At 32.7% G+C, this 24,885-nt stretch overlaps 1 protein-coding gene and 1 long non-coding RNA gene across 7 annotated transcripts; one reads left to right on the top strand and one right to left on the bottom strand.

Annotated features, from left to right (window-relative positions):
* Positions 1–3,215: 3,215 nt before the first annotated feature.
* LOC120071078 (uncharacterized) lies at positions 3,216–11,323 on the top strand. 3 transcript variants are annotated; one of them, XR_016527996.1, is made up of 9 exons: positions 3,216–3,452; positions 3,670–3,787; positions 5,535–5,605; positions 6,055–6,159; positions 6,445–6,647; positions 6,786–6,862; positions 8,342–8,432; positions 8,633–8,791; positions 10,928–11,323. It is a non-coding gene; the product is annotated as an uncharacterized LOC120071078 (long non-coding RNA). The 3 variants fall into 3 exon arrangements; XR_016527998.1 differs by lacking the exons at positions 8,342–8,432; positions 10,928–11,323 and having other exon boundaries at positions 8,633–8,868; XR_016527997.1 differs by lacking the exons at positions 8,342–8,432; positions 8,633–8,791; positions 10,928–11,323 and adding an exon at positions 6,972–7,164.
* LOC120071077 (UDP-glucose 6-dehydrogenase 1-like) lies at positions 9,195–12,611 on the bottom strand. Of its 4 annotated transcripts, none has more exons than XM_039023107.2 (3): positions 12,444–12,611; positions 11,516–11,595; positions 9,195–10,827 (listed from the first exon to the last, which is right to left on the bottom strand). In XM_039023107.2, the coding sequence occupies exon 3, from the start codon at positions 10,809–10,811 to the stop codon at positions 9,369–9,371; it is 1,443 nt and encodes a 480-aa protein (XP_038879035.1). In that variant the 5' UTR covers positions 10,812–10,827; positions 11,516–11,595; positions 12,444–12,611; the 3' UTR covers positions 9,195–9,368. The 4 variants fall into 4 exon arrangements, with proteins under 4 accessions (XP_038879035.1, XP_038879037.1, XP_090167514.1 ...); XM_039023109.2 differs by lacking the exon at positions 12,444–12,611 and adding an exon at positions 12,183–12,245; XM_090311388.1 differs by lacking the exon at positions 12,444–12,611 and adding an exon at positions 11,984–12,005.
* Positions 12,612–24,885: the final 12,274 nt, after the last annotated feature.

Genomic DNA, 24,885 nt, shown 5'->3' with positions numbered 1-24,885 from the left:
AAAGGAACCTAATTTCTGTAAAATGTCTTCTTGAACAACATTATTTTCTTAATTTTCAAGTAAATAAAGTGTTTATTTACAAGAATGGAGTATTGATTTGTTATGCTAATCTTGAAGATAATTTGTGTGTGCTAAGACCGTTAGTAACTAAAACCTTCCATAATGCTGAAATGTTGAAAACTGCGATAACTCAAAATAAAAGACATAAATTTCTCCTAAAGAAAATGCCCGTCTTTGGCACCTGAGATAGGACACATCAATCTCAATAGGATTGAGAGATTGGTTAAGAATGGAATTCTAAGCGAGTTAGAAGAAAATTCTTTACCTGTGTGTGAGTCATGTTTTAAAGGCAAAATGACTAAAAGATCTTTTACTGGAAAAGGTCATAGGCCAAAGAACCCTTAGAGCTTGTACATTCAGACCTCTGTAGTCTGATGAATGTTAAAGCAAGAGGAGAGTTTGAATATTTCATCACTTTTATGATGATTATTTAAGATATGGGTATAATTATTTAATGCAACAAAAGTCTGGAGCTTTTGAAAAGTTTGAAGAATTTAAGGTTGAAGTTGAAAATACATTATATAAAATAATTAAAACACTTCGATCTGATTGAGGTAGAGTGTTTTTAGATCTTACATTCCAGAACTATTTAATAGAATATGAAATTGTATCCCAACTCTCAGCACTTGGTACACCTCAACAAAATGGTGTATCGGAAAGGAGAAATCAAACCCTATTGGACATGGTTCGGTCTATGATGAGTCATCTTCTTCCTTCATTTTGACTTATATGTTATTTATCAATTGAGTTACAGGTAATAGAGTTCAAACCTAAATGGTTGATTGAAATTGCTCCACATTTCTATCTGCTCAAGGATGTTGAAGATTGTATGCTCCCTTTCTCTCTCTCTAAATTGGACATAAGATTATCTTTCAAAACAAGCAAATATTTGACAAGATATTATTTAGAAAAGGATAGACGAAGTTTGAAATACTCCTTTTCGGGCAGAAATGAAAGGCATTCGACACTCAAGAATGAATGAAAATGCTAGGTCACATTTGATAATAATTTCGGTCTTGTTTTGTAATCATTTAGTTTTTGGCTTTTGTTTTTAAAACTTAAGTCTATTTCCTCCCTATTTCTTACAATGGTTTGCATCTTTCTTAAGTACAATGGTTTAATTCTTAGCCAAATTCCAAAAGCAAAAATAAATTTTTAAAAGCCACTTATTTTAGTTTTCAAACTTCAGCTTGGTTTTATAAACCATAAGTAAAAAGTAGATAACAAAGGAAGAAATTTGGAAGTTAGTATCTATAGGCTTAATTTTAAAAAATACAAACTCAAAAACTAAATTATTACCAAATGGGGTCTTCGTTTTTAATTTTCTATTTTTTCTAAAATGATTAGGTTTATTTCCTTGATTTTTATCTTTTTCATGAAGAAACATCAAAATTCTTAATCAATTTCTAAAAGAAAAATGGTTTTAAAAATCTACTTTAAGAAAAAAAAAATGGTTTGAGTTTTGAAAAAAAAAACATTGGTAAAATGTGAATAGCAAAATAACAAAACTTTTGGATAGAATTAGTGTTTATTAATTTTATTTTCAATAGTAAAAAAAAATAGTTATCAAATATAATCACGATAATTCGACATAGTCGAATAATTCTGTTGAGTTAAAAGAAGCTAATGTAAACTTGAAGTTGGAAGGAACAACAAGAACTTGTAGATGTCTTAGTCTGATTAAGTTTTATACTTGATGAGCTATAGACCCTATTTTAGAAGCTTTCTAAAGAGCATCATAATTTTGTTTGATAGTAAGTTCAGAGAAGATGCCTTGTGGACAAGGTCTTTCAAGTGCTATTAGAGAGATTTATAAAGAGACTCTTTTGTTTCAGACAATTGGCATTATAGAAGTCCGATATAGAGATGTGGGTATGTTTCTTGAGGAGTCTCTTCTCAACCAACCTAGTGAGGAGAAGAGTCGTTTCCTTTGGCTAGTGGGGGGTGTGTTATTTTGTGGGTGGCGTGGGGTGAGCAAAACAACAAGAATTTTAGGGACGTGGAGAGGGACATTAGTGAGATTTAGTCTCTTGTGTGTTATCATGTTTCTTTGTGGATTTCGAATTCGAAAGTTTTTTTTGTAAATATTCTATAGGTGTTACCATGCATAATTTGAGTCCCTTTTTATAGGGGTTCTCTTCTTCTACCGCAAACTTTCAAGATTTAATCAACTATTATATAGCAAAGTAAATTTTATATAAATTTCATGGTTATCATAAAAATGTGAAACAACTTGCAGGTGAAAAGAAAACCGTGAGTATCAAAAAAATTATCAAGCTTTCATCTTTTGGAGGTAGACTCCATCTTTAATATTTGGAGAATTTCTATGTCATATGTCTAGAAATTTAGGTTTTGTTTGGTATTCATTTCATTTTCTGTCTTTAATTTTTAAAAATTAGACCTATAAATATTTGTTACAAGAAGTTTTAATTTCATGATTATATAATAAAATCCTAATGTTGTATAAAATAATAATTGACAAGATCTTTGAATTAGATGATTTTCACAATAACATAAGTTGGAGTAATATATCTTAATCTATGATAATTAGTATGGGATTGTATTTCTCTCTTAGTCTTCATTTGGAACTTGTTTAAGTTTCTTGATAGGAGAAAAGAACTATTTAACATGGACCAATTCTTAGCGTTCTAGTCGGAATGTTTAATTAAGAAATTATTTTTTTACTTTACTAACGGTATTTTTTTTTTTTATTGAATTGACCCAATAAAATAATAGTCTTAAAAAATAAAATAGTAGATAATGCACTTAGGCCACATTAATGATAATATTCAATCTAAATTATATATAACAATTCAAACTCTAAATTTCTTACTTTATTATCTACTTTATATCAATATTTTAAAAAATCAAATTAAAATTTGAAAATTGAAAAAAGTAGCTTCTATTTTTAGAATTTGACTAAAATTTTAACTATCGAAGGAAAATGCAAAAAATTAGGAAGGATTAGGCTTTTAAGTTTAAAAACTAAGAACCAAACGGAATGACTACTAGACGAGTTTTAAAGTTGCGATGTTAATTTGGGACTTCAAAATGCTGTTTATGGATATGGTAAAATAAGTTAACATCAAATATTTTGTTATTTCAACGATTACCCTTATAATTTATTTTAAATTATCGAGTACAAAAAAAATGCAGCACGTCTTATTCGATGGAATTGAAATTTTTGGATGCTCTCTCTCGCTCTCCTTTCTAACTGAATGCTAATCGATGGAATTGAAGATTTTGGATGCAAAATTACTTTCACAGTTCCACCGTATCATCCAAATGAATGCCGTCTCCTTTGCGATTTCACATCCTTCTAGCTTGAGAAATTGAAATTGCAGAAGTCGCTGAAAGCTCGTTATTTTCCCGGAAATATAAGGAAGAAAACAGTGAGTATATTTATCAAAGGCATAGTAATTTAACAAAATTTTCTAATTTGGGTGAATTTTCTGGAATCAGGTTTTTCTGTAGTGTATTGAGCCAAGTTTCTCTCAATTGCGTGTTAAATTTCCCTTTTTCTTATGCTCTTTAACTCGGATATGACTTCTTAGAATCAGGAAATGGAATTTTCTGTTAATCATATTTCTCTGTAAATGTTGTTTCCAGGGTAGTCCTTTGATGGCTTGACTCTTGGTTATTTCTGCCTTCGTTGTAATTTGGATTGCTTCATTATGCAAAATTTTTCACACATCAGTTTCATCTTCTAGGAGTGCTTTCTTAAATGGTAATAATTCTTTAAATTTTTTCTCTTCTCTTGCACTAAAATACTCTTATCTGTTATCCGTTGACATTTGGATGGCACTCCTCAAAAGAGAAATATCTTGCTGGTCATTGCAATGAGTCTATGTAAGCATTTTAGATGTCTCCATCTTTGTTTATTACTATTCTTCATTTCTCTTGCTGGGTTTATATGGAAAATTGTACAAAATGACCCAAAAGGTTCTTAGAAACTTAATTATTTGTGACCTTTTCCTATGTGAAATTCCTTAAGTACCCTCGAATCTGGTTGACCTCTTCCCCTCTTCTTCCCGTTCATCGACTGATCAAAGAAGTTAATGCCACCAACATTTTTTCATCAACATTTATTATCCAACCAACATTCTTCATCAACATTCGTTGTTACTAATATTAAACATCAGACAAGCAATGGAATGTCGTAGCCTTCAAATGCCGTCTCAACATCCTTGCAGAGAATTGGTTTATTATCTACCTTTGGTCCAAGGATGAGATGTCGTAGCCTCTCACTACGGGTATCCCTTTCTAATCTTTCCTCAGTCGGCCATAATCCAGTAATCAAATTAAAATCATCTCATGTGAATGTTACTTTTTTTCCTATGATGTTGAAACTTACGATGCCTGAATTCTTATCAGTGACATCCCTTAAAAGAAGATGTTGGAAAAGCTGGCCATTGGATACAACATCGACGTCCAGTAGTGGACCAAAGCATGTTTTCTTAAACATGTCCATCTGTGCTTCAATGCATTCATCTTGCCAATGTAGACCAAGCAAGATGCATTAGCAGGGAAATATTTCTCATCGGGGATTGAATGCACCACCATAAATCTAGCAAACAGATAATTAAAGCAATAAGTAACTAGAATAGGTAGGCAATCGAGTATTAAAAGCTAGGTGATCAAGTATTAAAAGCTAGGCAATCGAGTATTAAAAGCTAAGTGGTTAAAAGCTACGCGACCGAGTATTGAAAGCTAAGCGATCAAGTATATAAATCTATGCTATCGAGTATTAAAAGATATACAATCGTCTACAAGATAATAGGCGATCTAAATGCATGTAATTAACGAACCCTAACCCATGTACTGAACGATTATACACCTTATACTATGGCTAAACGTTCAGACAATGACGGAAAAGAGTAACAACCTTTCAGATTATGAGAACGGTGAAAACGGTGTTGAAACGAACGATGAAAATTGAACGAAACACTCGGGGATGATGAGATAAAAACCGAGAGCAAAAGCCGAGAGAATACATTAGTGTGGGAATGGAATGAATAACCGTTTAACTTGTAAGAGGAGAAGCTCGGGAACCTTTAAAATTCAAGTGTAATTAAGGAATTTCACATAAGAAAAAAGTCACAAATAATTAAGTTTTTAATAATAGGTTAGCCAAAGAAAAGCTTTTACTTTTTGGGTCATTTTGTATAATTTTCCCGGTTTATATCTTGCTCCAATGACAGAAAATTTTGTCATAGGTTCTATCTTATTGCCTGTTGTTTATTTTGAGTTCTAAAGAACATCTTTCTTACCTATAGAAAAGAAAAGTTCCTTCAGTTCTCCTTGCTGAAAATTGAATTGATAATGTTAATGTTTAGATTAGAACAACATTTAAGATGCTCATACACCAAATATTTAACTAGGACTTCAAAATTTATTATTCACTGTGTGTATACAATTTTGTTCCTTTTTTATTTATGGCTCCTGATGCTGTTGTGCTTTCTACACCCCTGCAGGTCTTCTTCTCCAACAATAAACTTCCTCACATCAAGGGGGCATAAACTTCATATTTTGTGCATGTCAATTGGTATTACACTTCAAGAATTCACTAGCTGACCTTCTTTCTTCATTTACTTGTGCAGCAAAATCTTGACTTGCGTCATGTGAAACCCCAATTTCATAACTTAGGCCTTGTTTGGGGGGTTGGTTTCAAAGGTTTTTTTTTTTTTTTTTTTTTTAAGATTACTGTTATTATTATTATTATTTACAGAATTGTTTTTAAAAGTTTCAAGAGGGTGACTTATAAATTATTAAAAAAAAAAAATACATTCGAAATTACTATCCATAAACACATGGTTTTTCATAGAAAGAACAACTGTAGTTGTTTTAGGAAAGCAAGTCATCCATAACCATAACAACAAACTTCAAAAACAAGGGAGAACAAATTTTGAAAACTAATTATTCAAACATATTTTTTTGAAATAGCTTCCAAATAACCACTTATATTCTATTTTATGCTCTTCATTTATTATATAGGTAATGCAGATGGCATGGGAACCATGAGAAGAGGCTATACAAAACTTCCACAGTTCTTAAGGTGTTTGAGCCTAAAACAAAAAGAAGTTTTTGCATAAATATCTGGTATCTTGAACATTTTCTTTCTTCTCAATGAAAGCTGGTATTTTTTACCAAAAAAAAAAAAGATAAGAAAAGATAAAGTTAGCTTCTCTAGTGTCATGTTGGTCCTAGAATATTGAACCTATGAGGTTAAAAGGTACCTGTCAGCTGTCATAAATCCTCAAACCTCAGTGCACGCTTGGGTTTTATTCTATTTTTCGTTTTTTTTTTTAATAATAGTAATAATAACCATGATGATATCTTGATTTTTATTTATCAAAGTCTGCTCTTGTTGATATTCAAATTTAGGTTTCCCTCAATCAAGTGAAGATCCTGGACCATTCAGATTTGCATGTGTGACTTTAAAAAGTGTCTGGCTGAGTTTGATTATGTCATGTGAAAACTGTAATCCAATATAATGATGCTTTCATGATGGTTTTGGCAAAGTGTGGGATCATAAATTTCTGGCAGAGGTTATCGAACACGAAATATCAAGCCATGGGATTGACTTGGTAATATCTTGGATCTATTAAACTGGTTACTGATGCAATGTTGAAATCATACCTACACTCACTTTTGGTTATCTATAACTTTTTTGGTTTCTATCTGACATGTCTTACTCTTACATTATGTTCTTTCCCCCTTTATAGACTTTTAACAGATTATTACTTTCATAGTATGGAGTTTCCGGTCACTGTAATCATTGTGATGTGCACAACAGGGTGCGGTAAGCTGGCTTCTAAACTTATATTACTTTCATTCTTCTTACTGCCTCCTTCAACATTTCTTGTTTTCTCAAAATCTACTTCCTGAGATGTAAATTGCCTCCATTGTAGCTGGGCTTTCAAGGAAGCAACATTTATTGTTGAAATCTTGTAATTTAAATGTTTATGTTGGTCAAACAATTTATCTACACCCATTTGTAAACAAAAATTAATGTCATGAGGCTCTTGCTCGAGTAGTGAGTACTACAATAAGGAATAATTCATTACAAGTAATGATATATATTTAAAAATTGATTGAGTTGTAGACGTCTATACTGTTTCTTCCGTTCTATTTATTATTGTATATCTATTATTAATTAAAAGAGAATTCTTACTATGCGCTGTGGTTTAATCAATGATGCATTGCTTCTCCACTCCAATAAAAAAAATCTTTTACCTTTTTGCCAATGCTGTTAACAGAGGTTTGTTACAGTAAGTTTTCCTTTTTGACACATGTGATTCTCATTTAATCACGTTTCTATGATGGTTAACTCGTGATATATGATCCCTCACTTGCAGAATTCCTGTTCTTCCTAAGTTGAGTTTCCATTAGTGAATGCTTTGAAGTTTACGGTTCTATAATTCTTCATATATTTTAATTCTTAATAGCAGAGAAAATATCTTTAAAGGACGCTTGAGTAATTCTTTCTTTTTCTGTGTTGAGGCTGCTGAATGAGATGGGAGCCAAGTTATGGCTCAACGAGTTATTAAAATTGCTTAAACTCATAAATGACTTTAGGCTTGTTGATATGACATGTTAAGTGAATTTAACTTGCAAGCTAAGAAGCACGGACACTTTAGTTTGGTTAGCATGTCAGTGTCCGACACTTGGGGACACTCCGACATTTGTTGGACACGTATCGGATACTTGTTAGTACAACAAATGTGTTAGACATGCATATAGATTAAAAGGACACATACATTACAATAATAATAAATTTTGAGTGCGAAATACATAAAACTAAGTTTTTTTTAAAATATATAAATGCATCGACCTATTTACTTTTAAATTTCTTTTGGTATAAAAATGATATATATTTTTTAAAATACATTTGCCGTGTCGTTTCCTAGATTTTTAAAATAATGTATCGCCGTGTCCGTGACGTGTTGTATCCATATCTCGTAACCGTGTTTAAGTTACCATCTGTCCTGTAAGATTTGTTCAGCGTACAAAATTCAAAACCTCTCCTTTCCTGTGCCCAATGATTTTTCTACTGGGTTAAAAAGAAAGCCTCTCTATTTTTTATTGACATCTCACACAAAAGTAAACCTGAGCATTTTCAGGTCAATTGTATCCAAGCGACATTCTCGTAATCAACTTTTGAGTTTCCTTTCCAAGAGTTTATGTTTACTTTTCTCTGGTTATTCTTGGGTCAGTACCAATATACTGCGGAAGTATAGTGGTCCATTTGATATCTGGTTATCTATTTTGTTTTACGAAGAGCACACAAGTGGAATGATGCATTGCTTGTTAAATGAATGCCCACAACAAAGCTTCCTTGCAATGGCACAGCACGCAAGCCAATGGGTTTGGTATGTTTGTTTTGTGAATTTTATTCGAGTCAGATTAGAATATGAACTCTATTATCATAGTTGAGCATTATTCGAGAGCTTCCCATGTTATACTTATTTCATTCTCCCATTCCCATTTCATTCATAAGGAAATCTAGCTTTGGTTGGCTGGAAAACACCTTTACCTGTTGCTTTGATTGCCCTTCTCTTTGATTTGGCAGGTTTTGGAAAACTCTTTGTTACTTCTTCCAGTTATACCTTTGTCAACACACTAAAAAGAATCAACTAGCCATGCTGTTATAATGCCATATGATGTTACAGTATCCTCCGATATCTACTTCACGGGAACTGTGGACTCGGATTTCTTCATTTCATATGAGGTATTAAGGACTCACCACTTGTTGATTATACTGTAACTTGACATGGAATTCAACTGGTGAGCTGAACTTTGGCATCATTCTTGTCTGTTTGAAATCCATTAATGATTGCATTGACAGAGCTTGAGCCTAACTAAGACCAAAATGGGAATGTGGAGTTGGTCACTCTATCTAGTTCAAGAACGTATTAGGTCATGGTTTTATACTAATCTTATGCAAACCTGTAGAACTTTGTTGATATTATAGGTCAAAAACTCGTGGTTGTCTAATCATTAATGCTGATGAATATCTGTATTTGAATTGAAAATTTATGCGAAAAGGTTTCTCGTACATTTAATAAAAATTAAGGAACTTCAAGCTTACTGAAAACAACGCAAAACTTGATCAACTATTATATAGGAGTACCTTTAAAAACGAAGTAAATTTTATATAAACGTCAGGGTTAACTCTCAAAACAATTATAAAAATGTGAATCAACTTGCAAGTAAAAAAAAAAAAAAAACAATGAATATCAGAAAAAGGATTGATCATAAATCTTTCATCTCTTGGAGAGACTCCATCTTTTATATCCTGAGGACTTCTATGCCATAACAGGCATATCCTTGAGCCATGGATCCAGTGGTTTTCCAATGGAATACACTATGAATCCAATCTCCCTCAGCTTTTGAACATCAACAACATTTCTTCCATCAAAAACAAATGCAGGTTTTTGCATTTGTTTAAATATCCTTTGGAAATCAAGAGTCTTGAATTCATCCCATTCAGTTAGAATGCAGACTCCATGAGCATCTTTAGTCGCCTCATACGGGTCCCAAGCGAAACTAACTTCTTTTGCCGCAGTTGGGCTCACTGGCTGCAAGTGGATTGGATGGTCCCAATCAAACTTGTTCATAGATAAGTCCCTTTGAATCTGATCCTCAGTTACTTGTGGATCATATACACTCAGTTTTGCCTTGTCCCCTAAAAGTCCCTTGCAAACATCAATTGCAGGAGTTTCCCTTGTGTCACCTGTATCCTTTTTGAAAGCAAAGCCAAGGATCGCTATCTTTTTTCCTGAAACTGTATTGAACATTGAAGAGACAACCCGGTTCACAAATCGGTTCTTTTGGTAGTCATTGACCTTTATCACTTGTTTCCAGTAGCTTGCAACTTCATTCAAGCCATTGCATTCACAAATATAAATCAAATTGAGAATGTCCTTCTGAAAACATGATCCACCAAAACCAACACTCGCATTTAGGAACTTGGGTCCAATTCTAGTATCTGTTCCAACGGCGTGGGATACCTGTGACACATCTGCACCAGTAGCCTCACAGAGTGCTGACATGGCATTGATGGATGAGATCCTTTGGGCCAGAAATGCATTAGCAGCTAACTTTGAGAGCTCTGCTGACCACAGATTGGTGGTGAGAATTCTTTCTTCAGGCACCCACTGGGCATATACACTCTTCAAAGCCTGAATTGCCTTGAGACCATCTGGAGTTTCTCTCCCTCCTATGAGAACCCGGTCAGGGTTAAATAAATCTTTAATAGCAGTACCCTCAGCAAGGAACTCTGGATTTGAGAGAATTTGATAGTTGATTCCCTTGCTGTTGTGAGTAAGGATCTTTTCTATTGCCTCTGCTGTTTTAACTGGAACAGTTGATTTTTCAACAACAATCTTGTCCCTTTTTGATACATTAGCAATCATTCGGGCTGCACTCTCCCAATACGTGAGATCTGCAGCTTTGCCAGCTCCAAGGCCTCGAGTTTTCGTTGGAGTGTTAACTGAAACAAAGATTATGTCAGCCTCTGAAACGTGCCTTTCAACATCTGTGCTGAAAAATAGATTCTTTCCTCTACATTGCTTCACTACTTCATCAAGACCAGGCTCATATATGGGAAGTTGGTCACTATTCCAGGCTAAGATCTTGGAGACAGATATATCAACAACTGCTACCTCAATTGTGGGGCATTTTAATGCTATCACTGCCATCGTAGGGCCACCAACATACCCAGCTCCAATGCAGCAGATCTTCACCATTTTCCTCAGTTGGAACCTGAATGAACAAAATAACCAAAAAATTTAAAACAAACTTAGAGCTTTTCTTTTTCTAGCTCATGTATTGTTATGTTCAACATCAAAATTTCCTTTTGCAGAAACGATTGAGAGAAGGGAACGAGAATCTATGTCAATCAGATTGGGTTTTCATATGACCGTGGAGAGTCGGAACAAAATTCTTATCCAGTATAGTAACATACCAAAACCTCGCATTCTATTGGAGAAAGTATAAGCTTAGATACAACAAGAAATCTCCTTTATGTTGAAGATCCTTTATACATATTGCATGTAATAAGAAATTTATGTGCAAATATGCTACCCCACGAGGCCACAATTTATGAACAAATAGGACCTTTTATGCACGTCTATTTTTCTAGATAAAAAGTAATCAGAAAACAATATCCAGAATTGTATGGATATCTACCTATTTTGAAGTGAGTTACGAAGAAAAATATGCACATTCTTAAGAAGTAGAAATGATGGATGCAATTAGACTAAAGTACCTCTCTATAAACTTGAAGGGGTTATGTTGCCTTGTGAAGAAGATAGTCAAGTTAGGAGATCTAGAGTCGAGTCTTTAAAAATAAACGAGTAATTTTCTACAAGAAAATTAGGTGGCTACAACCTCCTTAAATAGTCCAAGAAAAAAACAAAAAAAACCTCCATGTAAGTAAGATCTATTATACCTGTGTAACTTTCACCAAGCAAAGCAAAGTCAGATTTAAGAGCTGGAAAGGGAGGTTCAACACGTTTTGAGAAAGCAACTCTGCAGCAAGTAACAAACAAGGGGCCTCAATTAATGATTTGTAATTTTATATTGAAAAAACAAGAAACCACCCCAAAGGAAACTAGAGAAAAATTATTTTTAGTATTCCCATGGTGTACGCTATAAATTTTGTTTTATTAATTAGTACTCTTAAAGTTATATTGAATATCACATCATTCTTAAAATAATCTGACTTACAAAAAAAAAAAAACAAGTATATGAAAATTTTTCAAAGACCAAAATCATGTCTCCTACGGTTTATCCATCGCACCCCTTTTCTTTTTCTCAAAGAATTGTGAAAAATAACTAACATAAAGAAAAAAAGAAGTATGAATTTTGAAATCTATATTTGCTAGTTGGCTTGACAGAAAGTTTCCATAAATTTTACCAAGCTAGAAATGGAATAACTAGGCCAAGAATCAAGCAACCTTTCCATCTATTTCATTGGGAATAGGGGGGAAAATGAAAGAAGGGGGGAACCCTTCACATACATGGAAAGTAAGTCTTAATAACATTCCAAGATTGATTCAAATTCAAAGAATTAAAAAAACAAAAAAAAAAACTCAACATCCAAACAGAAACTCCACCTCTCAAAACTAGGGTAATCTCAGAACAAATTGTTTATTGTTTAATGGAAAAGGGTTGTTTGGCAGTACTTTATTAAGAAAGCAAGCAGTGGTAAGTTAACGGCTTCTTGTATAGAGCATAAATGGAGGCATAAATACAGGGCGTTGCTTAAAACAATGGGCGGGTTCAATTAATTTTAATTTAGTTAGAAGAATAAAGAAAATTAAACAAAGGAGATTTCTGAGAAATTAAGCTTAGACTTGAACATTTAAAGAGATTACCTTAGAAATCGGCCCTGTAAATGCAGGTGGAGACGAAGGGGTTATTCATTTGAGACGCAACCGAAGGAGTAAGAGATGAAGAAAAAGAGAGAGAAAAGAGGGCGTTTCTCATTACATTGTAGAACGTTATGAGTAACCGATGAAGCAATTTGAACACTTTGAATTAACGCTCATAGCACCTTATGGATTCATATTTTCTTCAGTACAACCCTCGTAGAGATGAGGTATCGAATCTTCGAGTCGAAGATCATGTCCATTACGACTAAGCTGATCTCACTTTGGTCTATGACATTCAATAATTTAGATCGTATCCTTATTGTAAGCTTCATTTGATAACTATTTGGTAGGTTTTTTGTCTTAAAAAATTATATTTGTTTTCTTTTATGGACTATTTTCAAATATAGATAAATAAATCAAAATATAATAAAATTTTAAAATTATCAATGATAGATTTCTATTAGGGTCTATCAGTGACATTGATAGACACTGATAGAAGTCATTCAGTGTCTATTAGCGTCTATCATTGATAGTTCTAAAATTTTGTTCTACTTTGTAAATATTTTCAACAATTTTATCATTTGAAATAATTTCCCTTCTCTTAATTTCTTCTTTATCATTTTCATTTCTTTAAATTAGTAAAATGGTGCTTATAGTCTTAATTTTTTAAAAAAAAACAAAAACCAAGGGTTACTGAATGAGGGTTTGAGGTTTTTTTTTTTTTTTTTTTCAAGAATAGGTCTTGAGTTTTAGTTTTTGAAAATTGTGATTGTTTTGTCACAATTTCTTTCTCATGGTATTCATATTTTTTTATGTAAATATTAGAATTCTTAACTAATTTTAAAAAATGAGAACAAGTTTTTGAAAAATACTTTTCTTAGTTTTCAAATTCGGTTATGATTTTGAAAGCACTCATAAATATAAACCACAAAACATAGAAAGTTATACCACCCATGCAATTGTACTAAAAAAAACCCATAGAAAATTATAAATGGAATTAGTGTTTTACAAAAAAGTAAAAAATCGGTTACCAAGCGGGACCTTACTTTCTAATATTGGGGTTTTATAATTGTGTTTATTTTCTCGTCATTTTCTTTATAGTGATTTTTATCTCAGGAAAAAATATTTGAGTTTTTAAAAAGCTTCCATGTCTCTAAAAAGAAAATAATAAATTTGCCAAAAAAAGGTAAATAATGAAACATGTAATTGGTAGTAGTGCTCTATAGTTTAAGTCTTGTTTAATAATCATTTGATTTTTTTTTTATATAGTTTTTTAAAAGTAAGTTTATAAATTCTTTGAAAAGAAAAAAGTAAGCTTATGAACACTCCTTCCACCTCTAAATTTTTTGTTTTATCATTAAATATGTGTCATTGTTTTTAAAAATAAGCTAAGTTTTGAAAACTAAAATAAGTCTTTTTTAAAAAGTTTGTTTTTGTTTTTGCAAATTAGGCTAAGAACTCAAGTCTTTTACTTAAGAAAAATATAAAGTATGGTGAGATGTTGAGAGAAAAGAAACTTAATTTTCAAAAGTAAAAAATTAAATGGTTACCGATACAAATCAAGATATTGAAAAAATAATTTGAAGTGCTCAAATTAATTTAGAAAAAATACATTTATTTTATTAGATACAATTAATGCAACTTATAATGTAAGTAAATATATTTTATATAGTTAATAATGAATATGATTCAATTTAGAACTATATGATATGGGAGAATAAATATATTTGAATATAATTTATTATAAACAAGGTCATATTAAAACTATGTATTAATGGAAGATTCATATATTAGAATATGATTCAAATAATTAATAATTTAATATGATTCATATTAAAATTATGGGTGGAGAAAAATATAAATTTGAATATGATTTAAGTGAATAAATATTTCATAGAAATTAGATAGAAAGTAGGTTTTAACCTAATCATGCCTTATTTATAGTAGCATTATGAGAAAAGTGAGATGGGATAACTCATTCATTCTCACGTAATTCTAAAGAAAGGTGTTCTATACTCTTTCTAGAAAACAGGGAACTTCTCTAGTTTTTTTTAATCTCCCATTTCCAAATTCTCTCTCTCAGTAGACTCTGACAAGTTGGTCCTTGTCAAGAGATATAATGAGAAAGACCTATTGAAGTAAATCAACAAACCGAAGGAAGAGAATTGAGGTTTTGCAAGGTATAACTTCTAAACCTTTTTCTTTATGTTTTTCTGAAATTTTCTCATAAATCAAAATCAAAGTAAAGTGATCATTTGCTTTAGCTGGAGATTCGCTCCATTCAATCGTACCTTACAAAATTATTTAATTTTGTTAGTACATCTAAAAATGAAGAAGAAAATACAACTAAAATGACATACCCGACCTAATGCTTGCAATAGATCAATTGTCTATAATTGTTCCTTCATCTCTTTTAAATCGGACTTTCCCCAATGTAGTTTCCACCCTTGAAACTCGTTCATTTAGGTTTTTCATGTAGTCACTATTCTGGCCCTTTGTTCCCCTCATTCTCACAACAAGCTCTGCTACACGATCATTAGTTTCATCAGGTCGGGTATCGTGTGTGTCAAAGGTCTCCTCCCCATGCGCATCATCAAATTGGTAATGTTGTTCGATCCCTTCCTCTATACGAACCATGTCCTTGTTCAAATTAAGCTCAAACTAACTTTCTGATACAAATGGGACTCTCTCCTCTTTTTGAAATTTTATATACACCGCTTGTTCGTCAACTTAGATGTCCCTAAACATTAGAGTTCTTAGCCAATTTTCAGAAATAAAAACAAGTTTTTGAAAAATATTTTTCCTAGTTTTCAAATTTGACTATGATTTTGAAACCACTCCTAAAAGATAGACAACAAAACATAGAAAGTAATTAAAAAAAGTTTCTGATAATTACTTTTTAGTTACTAATATTTAGTTTTGAGAATGGTATTTATTTTCTTTCAATTTTCTTTATAGTGATTTTCATTGAGAAAATTTTAGTTTTAACAAATTTTCACATCTCTACAAAGTAGAGAATAAATTTTGTCCAAAAAAATAAAATAATAAAACAAAGAAACGCGAAAATGTAAGTAGCAATGTATAGGTTAATTTTATAAAATTAAAAATCAATTTGTCATCGATCAAAGGCATTTAAATAAAGATCTTACTATTAAAAAAAAACTTTAATGTAGTTGAGTAGACTAGGACCTTTAATATTAATATTGTTGTTTTCAAAACTTATTAGAGAAATATTGTTGTTTTGAAACTTATTAGAGAAATATTGTTGTTTTGGGAGTTCGAGGCTAAAGGTCGAACGTTGAGAACTCGACTAATGTGGAGGTCGAACGTTGAGAACTCGATGAACAAAGAAAAACTTGGAAACAATACATAGGCCGAAACTTCAACCCTCGACAAGGGAAATCTCGCGAATCTCGCTTAGGTTGTTGAAGGTTAAAGTTTCGACACACATCCACCCTCGAGATTGCAGGTTTATTACTTTTCTTTTTCCCTCATAGAGGAAATAAAGTAATGAGATGGTATACTATATGTATCTGTGTACTTGAGCTGCTTCTAACAACCTATGCATTTTTTATCATTTCGAATTAGACGGAGGCTTGTGGGATTGACGTGAGGGGGTGGGGATGGCTATATTTTTCGGAGCGAACTCCAGGCGAATATGAAGCGCATGGATACAACTTATGCCTTGGAATAAAAGACAATTCCGAATTAGCTTTGTCTACAAACAAAATTTTGTATATTAGGTTGTCGAAGGTTACACACATGTCGAAACTTCAAAGCGATTAAGGAGATAAGTGGGCTGAAGCAGATTAAGGAGAGAGCGAGATTCAAAGCGAGATAGTAGGAGAGAGCAAGATGTTGAACGAGATTTTAAGAGAGAGCGAGATTCAAAGCGAGATTTTAGGAGATAGCAAGACTCAAAGCGAGAATGTTGGAGAGAGCCAGATTTAGTTTATATTGACTAATCTGACTAACATTGAACTTGGTAAAATGAAATGGTTGAATAATTGAAAAATGAGATTATTCAGGAATACACATTGAATGTTAAGATTACGCATTGAGTTTCTGGTAGTAGATCCATAATCAAAAAAGTGTTTGTGATTGTTCCAGAAGAAATGAAAGTTAGTAATCATTAATGGAAAAATAACAACAATAACAGAGAGAGCGAGATATTGAGAGAGAGCGAGAGTGAGAGAGCGAGATCATAGGAGAGAGCGAGAGTCTTCACTTTATTTGAACTTTCCATAGAAATATATATAGAAAAAAAGAGAAAAAAGAGCTAATAATCATACTATAATTGAATAATCATTAGATTATAATTGAATATATTAGATTATTATACTATAATTGAATAATCATTAGATAACAAATTGAATATATTAGATTATTATACTATAATTGAATAATCATTAGACAATAAATTGAATATATTAGATTATTATACTATAAATTGAATATATTAGATTATTATAATGTAAAACTTTATTGATTAAAAAAAACATGAATATACATTAGATTATTATAAAAAAATTGAATATACAATAAAATGAATTAATAAAAAAATTATTTATTATTCAATCCCTAACTATCTGGAGCCCATCTTAGTAACAAAGGACACTTCCTTCGATTATGTCCGTTACAAAATCCACATCGTTGTCGAGTGGCTGGTTCTGTCCAATCCATCTCGTTGTGATAACGTGAACTTTTTGGTCTACCAGGTCTTCTCAACAACGATGGATCAGGATGTAAGACAGGCATATTAGGGTGTGTGATCCAGTAATCTTCATGCGGTACAGGTTGAAATTGAAGAGAGTAACATTCAGCATACGTTGACAATTTGTAGTAGTCCTCAATAAAATCTTCGTAGTTCATGTTAAAATGTGAGCAAACGGCCATAAAATGCGAGCATGGAATGTCGAATGCTTGCCACTTGTTACATGAACAGTACCGCTCGATATGATGGCTTGTTCGAGATCACTAAGTATGAAACACCTGAGAGAAAATGTAACACACGAAGAGGTGTGTTTAATTTCAGATCGACATGCTGGTATAATTGCAGCAATGAACAACCCAGCAAATGGTTGGACAGAACCGAAATGTCACCATCGTTTCTGCTTACGACATATCGATCATATGTTGTATGGCGAGATCGTACTACTGGAGAAATATCTTGCAGACGTCGAGAGGTAGGATTTATTCAGTTGGACTAGCATCTGATCACAGCCTTGGTCGAGAGATGGAGGCCCAAGACGCATACATTCCATATGTCTGTTATGTCTGTTGGAGAGTACACTATCACTCTACAAGACATAGAAGTGTTGTTGAGGTTACCTGTTGATGGTGAGCCGGTCACCGGAGTGATGTACGATGACTGGTTAGAAGTTTGTCGACTGTACCTCGGTGCGACCCCACATGCCGACAAGATTAAAGGATCGAAGTTAAGTTTAATATGGTTAGGAACACAATTTCGTGAGCTCACAGATGATGCAGACGAGGAAACCGTCATAAAATATGCGCGAACATGTATACTACAAATGATGGGTGGAAGTCTGTTTTTAGATAAATCAAGTCATTTTGTTCACTTGATGTTCCTGCCACTGTTAGCTAACCTCCATGATGCAAGGCGGTATTCGTGGGGTGGAGCACGCTTGGCATGGTTGTATAGACAACTATGCAAAGCAACAAGACCTGAAGTTCGAGAGATAGCTGGGCCTCTCATACTTTTGCAACTATGGGCTTGGGAGCGATTTCCAACAATGGCTCCACAGCTACATCATGTTAATGACGCTCAGTTAGTTGGACGAGCCTACGGTTCTCGGTATGTTGTTTTAATTCAATTTAATTTTTATATCACTGATCTAGTTAATTTAAATTCTAAATTATCAATTTAAAAATTTAGGTGGAGAGATAAAATTTGTGTGACTAGGACAGCCACACATGTAGTCAACCAGTATAGATACATGTTTGATCTGCTTCAACTTGAACAAGTACATTACATTAAACCTAATTGATTATTTTATTCACATTTTTATTGTATTTGTCTTTAATATTCTCTAATATAATATTTTGTGTTTCAGGTTATTTGGGAGCTGTACAAAATTATTGTGCATACTTTGTCTAAGGTTGGTTCTTCGTCTTCATACGTGCATGGACATGGTCGGGGTCGTGGAGAGCATAATGAATATTTATATTATGAAGCGCATGCAAAGGTACCAGAGCAACCTCAAGTTCGAAGTCGATGACGACAACCAGCTCGAAATCGACGACGTCCGCCTTGTGGGACACATTGATTTTTGTAATTATTTTTATATAAATGAGATATTTAATTTACATTTTTTATTTTTATGAATTATTTTTTTTTTAATTTATTCTTTTTAGAGTTTAAATAAAATAATAAAATATTTTTAGAAATTGTTTTTATAAAATGGAAAATTAAAAAAAAAGGATTAGAAAGAAGAAGGTGGAATATGTAATAATTAAAAAGGAAAAAAAAAAAAGAAATTTGTACGGTATTCTCTCTCTATCAAAATCTCGCTCTCGCTCTCACTCTCAAAATCTCGCTCTCTCTCATAATCTCGCTCTCGAATTTGATTGGGAAGTTCAGTGGCAAAAAGAAGGAGATTCATTAGCTCGTTATTTAGTCAGACTTGCTGAGATGACAGAATCCATAAAAATTATTCAACAAGCTTTGGAAGGAATTCCAGGGAACCTTATGAAAATTTAGAAATACGATCTTTTGATAGAGGAAGGTCTCCAGAATGATAATTAAACAAACTCAATAATAATGTTAAGAAGAGCAAGGTCGAGGGTTCAAAGTTCGACGTACAAGTGAAAGGAAGGTCGAGGGTTCAATTTTCAACCCTCAACTTATTTTTAAAAAAAACAACAACAATATTTTTACAAATAGTTTCTAAAAGAACAATATCCTTTTAATTTTCCCAGACTATACCTATTGACACAAGTTTAAATTATATATCTACTGGGTCTTGTAAGTTTCAAACCTAAACTCTATGTTGATTTGGGGAAAGTGTGCTGATGAAGCTAAGTAATCACTAAGCAAAGTAAACAAATTATCATTTAATAACTTTATTTTAAAAAAACAAATAAAAAACTTGGAGAATCTAAATTTTGAATTCTTTTTATTCAAACAATACAAAAGTAATCTAAAATATAAAGAAATTAAGTGCAACAATTTTGTTGGTGCTTTTTGTTGTTTTTTAAAATTAAGCCTATAATCACTACTTCTACCTCTAAATTTCTTCATTTGTTATATGCTTTTCACCAACAGTTTAAAAAAACCAAGTCAAAATATTGAGAAAAAAAAATAGCTTTCAAAAAGTTGTTTTTGTTTTTGGAATTTAGCTACATTCAACCATTATACTTGAGAAATGTGCAATATAGTAAGAAATGTAGTTGAAATAGACGTAATTTTTAAAAACAAAAACAAAAAATCAAATGGTTATCAAATGAGACTTAAGTGTTTAAAAGATTATATGGATGATGACAAAATATTTATTTTCCTTTCTCAAAAAACGATATAGTAAAGTAGAAGTTTCTTTTTGAAAAATGATAAAAAGAAGTTTTAAAATTAGGAAAATGACAAAATGGTTTTTAAAGTTATTTATTACGAATTAACAATAACAAAAATACTGATAAATTGAAACAATCTAAAATTTGTTGTGAAATTGAGAAGTACAACGAGAACACGAATATGGAGAATAATATAATAATATTAAATATATAAAATATAATATAAAATAAAATAACTAAAATTATAAAATTGGATAATATGTAAATTAGTGGAATACTCACCAATGTATGTGTAATTTTAAGATCCACCAAATTTCACTATTTATAGGCAAAGTGGGAAGTAGGATGTGAACTTACATGGATACCAAGCATGAATAATTACAAGCATATAGACAACATGAAGGGTGACACATGGCTTTGGGACACTAAATAATGGGTATCTATTTATTATTACAATATTCATAATACTCCCCCTTAGATACCCATATATACATATATGAAATATGCCCCGTTAAATCCTTACTAGGAAAAACCCAATGGGAAAAAAACCCTAGTGAAGAAAAAATAGTACATATTTCATATAATACATACTCCTAAAAGAATACAATATATTTACTTCCCTTCATGGAGACATCACTACTGAGTCGCCGCATTCCAACGTTGTGCACCAACTTTTTAAAAGTTGCAGTTGGTAATACTTTTGTAAATAAGTCTGTCAAGTTATCCTCCAAACAAATTTGTTGTACAGTGATGTTGTCATTTTCTTCAAGATCATGAGTGTAGAAAAGTTTCAGTGAAATATGTTTTGTTCTATCTCCTTTAATATATCCTCCTTTGAGTTGGGCTATGCAAGCTGTGTTGTCTTCGTATAATATTGTTGAAAGATTTTTATTAGAAGACAAGCCACATATTTTACAAATGTGCTAAGACCTTAGCCATACACATTCTCGACTAGCCTCGTGAATTGCAAGAATTTCAGCATGATTTGAGGAAGTGTCTGTTATAGTCTGTTTCACCGATCGCCATGATATAGTAGTTCCTCCACATGTGAATAGATAACCTGTTTGAGATCTAGTTTTGTATGGATCAGATAAATATCCAGAATCTGCATAACTAACTAGATCAAAATTTGATTTATTTGAATAAAACAAACTCATATCGATTGTTCCTCGGAGATAACAGAGTATATGCTTAATTCTGTAGTTTGTAAACACTTGTATGAACAAACGCTTTGTGATTTATGATATATGATATTTTATCCACTCCTATTTATGAAATATGAGATCTTTTAGTTGCATTAACCACAAACCAATAAACTAAGATCCATGGTTATCGTTGTAACATAAGCATGTATGTGGAGACATACAAGTGGATCGTGCTTTAAGTGATAGCATAAATGGTCTGTAATATATGGATAAGGAGGGATTCCTCATCCTAGTGGCACTACGAGTGTGGCCCGCTTTGTAGGTGTTACAAATGTTGTAAAGTGCTACAAATGATCTGATCCTGAACATTCATGTATTAGACATGCGAGTGGGGATATTCTATACAAAGGAGTTTGTATAAGATCGGACCAAGAAATGTTTAGCCTCGTTATATAACCTCATTCATAATTGAGACTTTCATTTCACTAGGATGACCATAGATAACATGACCTTAATCCTTAGTGAGTTGTGAACTTCTGTCTATGAGGCGGTCCTTTTATTTGCATGGGTGAGAGTGGTCAGATCGTCGACTTAACAAGTCTACCATTTTGGGGATTCATCTTATTGGGGATCTAGGAACTCAGCTACACAAGATGAAATTCACTCATTCTCGAATGCATGGGTAAGTAGATAAATTGCTCCCTTAAGGGCTGATTCCGGGGTTTGAACAATGTGATGCCACACCTTCTCTTGGCCCGAGAAGGTTTTAGTCATAGTGGGACTATGATTTATTGTTCATTAGAGGAATCAGGTGGTACTTAAGGATTTAGATGTAACTATACGCGCAAAACAGCAATTTGGCCCAGTTGTACTTATGAGCGCTTTGTAAAGAGTTATCGTACTGTTGATTGGCCATATCCAATAGACACATAAATATATCTGTAGCGCGAAGAATGCAGCTGTCGGTCTTTAGTGAAGTTCTCGACAGTTAATGGATGGTGAATATCGTGATTAAAGAGTTTAGTCAGTTATTCACGTACAGTTGGAGCTTCAAGCTACAGGTCTATGAGGTCCCCTTGGAAGCTCAATGGATTTAGGCTGAGAATCAGCTTTTGTGTTAGTTTGAAATGTTCAAATTAACAAGAGGGAATTTTATTATATATGATATAATTAAATTAATTCGATTATATATGATATAATTGATATGATGTATTTGATACATTATTATTTGATTGGAGGAATTAATATAAATATGATTTATATTAAATGTCGTAAAATAGAAAAAGAATTATGGTTATTGCATATGATACAATATTAAAACTATAGGTTATAAATATAATAAGATAAGTTAGTTATTGTATTTATTTATAATTTATTAATTATAAGATAATTGATAATTCTTTTTCTCTAATAACCACTCTTATTGGGTGGTTACACGGTTTTATGGTAACTTTGAGATAAAAAAAAATTAGTTTTTCAAATCATTCATTCGAAACATCTCACTGAATTCATCAAGTAAAAGGAGTTCTAATACACAATAGCTTTACAGAGCCTAAACGATCGAGCATCGAGTCTATTTGATAAACTTCTTCTACTACACGATTGTGTGATTGCATACTCAATTGTCTACTTCCTCCTTCCCTCTATCCAAAATCATATAGAGTCCACAACTCCTGGATTCTCACACCGAGAATACCAAGGTAATCTTGTGGTGGTATCTTGTTCTGTTCGAGGATCGAGAATCGAGTTTTACTCGCTGGTGATCGAGGAAGTTCCAGTTGCTCGTTGCGTTCGTGCTTTTAACGCGTTGATGAACGATCGAAGGAAATACGTGAAGAAAGGGTTCTTCAAAGGTATTATCTTCTTGATCCCTTGTAATTTTGTTAAGAAGCATACTCTAATTTATCTTTAATGCATAATCGTTTATGTATAATTGTAAATGTTTATGTTCTTTCATAATGGAGTTTAGAATGATCCGCTTCCGCTCACTAGTCCTCTAGTTTTAGAGTTCCTTCATAAATTTACCGAAAATACAATATTTGGTCTTGCATTATTAGCAAGATACATAAGTGCACCAATTGCACTAAGATATGGTACTTTAGGACCAAGAAGTTCTTCATTATCTTCTCGAGGTCGAAATATATCTTTCTTTATATCCAGTGAACGAACTTCCATTGAAATATTTAATGGATGCACTCTTCTCACTTAGTTACATAAAACGGAATTCACTCCTTCCCTGAAGTAGGGGTAAGTAGATAAATTGCTCCCTTAAGGGCTGATTCTGGGTCTTGAACATAGTGGCCACACACTCTCTTTGGAAGAGATGACTCAGTCATAGTAGGACTATAACTTATTGTTCATTAGAGGAATCAATGGTACTTAAGAAGTTAGATGTAACTATAGGGGCAAAACGATAAATTGGCCTAGTTGTACTTACGAGCGATTTGTGAAGAGTTATCGCACTGTTGATTGGTTATATGGACACAGAAATATATTTGTAGTGAGAAGAGTGCAACTATCGGTCTTTAATAGAGTGCCTGGCAATTAACAGATGGTGGATCCCGTGATTAAATATTTTAGTCAGTTATTCACGTACCATTGGAGCTTCAAGCTACATGTCCATAAGGTTCCCTTGGTAGCTCAATGGGTTCAAGTTGAGAATCAGATTTTGGGTTGATTTGAAGTGTTCAAATTGACAAGAGGGTATTCAATTATATGTGATATAATTGTGGTGATGTATTAGATACATTAATTGGAGGAATTAATATAAATATGATTTATATTAAGTACCATACAAGAGAAAAAGAACTATGGTTTATATGTTTCATATGATAAAATATTAAAACTATAGGTTATAAATATAAAATGATAAGTTGGTTATCATATTTATCTATAATATATTGATTATATGATAATTAATTTCTTTTTCTCTAATAACCGTTTGAGTGGGAGGTTATTCGAAGTTTTATAGTAATCGTCAGATAAAAAGAAAATTGTTTTCCAAAATTAGGGGTTGATTCATTCGGATAATTCTCACGGAAAAAGGCTATCAAGTAAAAATTGTTTTTACTAAGCAATAGTTGTTGAGAGTCTACACGATAGCTTAGAGTTGACTATACGATAGTTACTCAGCTAATCATTACTACACGATCGAGTAGCAAAGTCTATGCGATAGCCTTGCGTTTTCTAAACGATCAAGTACATCGTTTATGCAATAGACAGTGTTCATATCTCCCACTTACTCAATAGTCTACTCGATCACATACCTTATGTCTTCCTCAAACCAAGATCATACAAAGCCCACAACTCTTGGATTCTCACACCGAGAATACCAAGGTAACATTTGTAGTTGTTAGCTTTAGGGCTTCAATCAAACCAAGTATTTTGATGATAACAAACTCAAATTTTTTATACTAACATTTTTAGTGTTTCAGAGTCACTATCTTGTAGAGCTCGGAAAGACGATTCCAACGTAATTTGAATTGCTTAAATCGAAGTTCAAACGAGAAAGTTATAAGCAAAAGAAAATTGGAGAGGAAATCCAACGTGGCAGTGACACGTGGCACCTTGCTGATGTGGCACACAAACAGTCGCTATTGATGATGTGGCAGATGACGTGACGCTCTAATCGATCACCTTTTGCTGATGTGGCTATGACGTGGCACATGATGTGGCAGTGATGTGGCGACCGTGGATGAATGAGATAATGACAAGTGGCGGTCACCCAGCTTCACGTACGGACGCGCGCGTGCACCACACGTGCCTACGAT

Source organism: Benincasa hispida, chromosome 2, assembly GCF_027475165.1.
Source record: "Benincasa hispida cultivar pf3 chromosome 2, pf3_genome.v1.1, whole genome shotgun sequence".
NCBI classification, from domain to species: Eukaryota; Viridiplantae; Streptophyta; class Magnoliopsida; order Cucurbitales; family Cucurbitaceae; genus Benincasa; species Benincasa hispida.
The sequence above is the reverse complement of the archived record's forward strand: the minus strand, read 5'-3'. Positions and strand labels throughout refer to the sequence as shown.

What these genes read in the sequence shown, in the direction of transcription:
- LOC120071077 (XM_039023107.2), bottom strand. Translation starts at nt 10,811, where the DNA reads ATGGTGAAGATCTGCTGCATTGGAGCTGGGTATGTTGGTGGCCCTACG.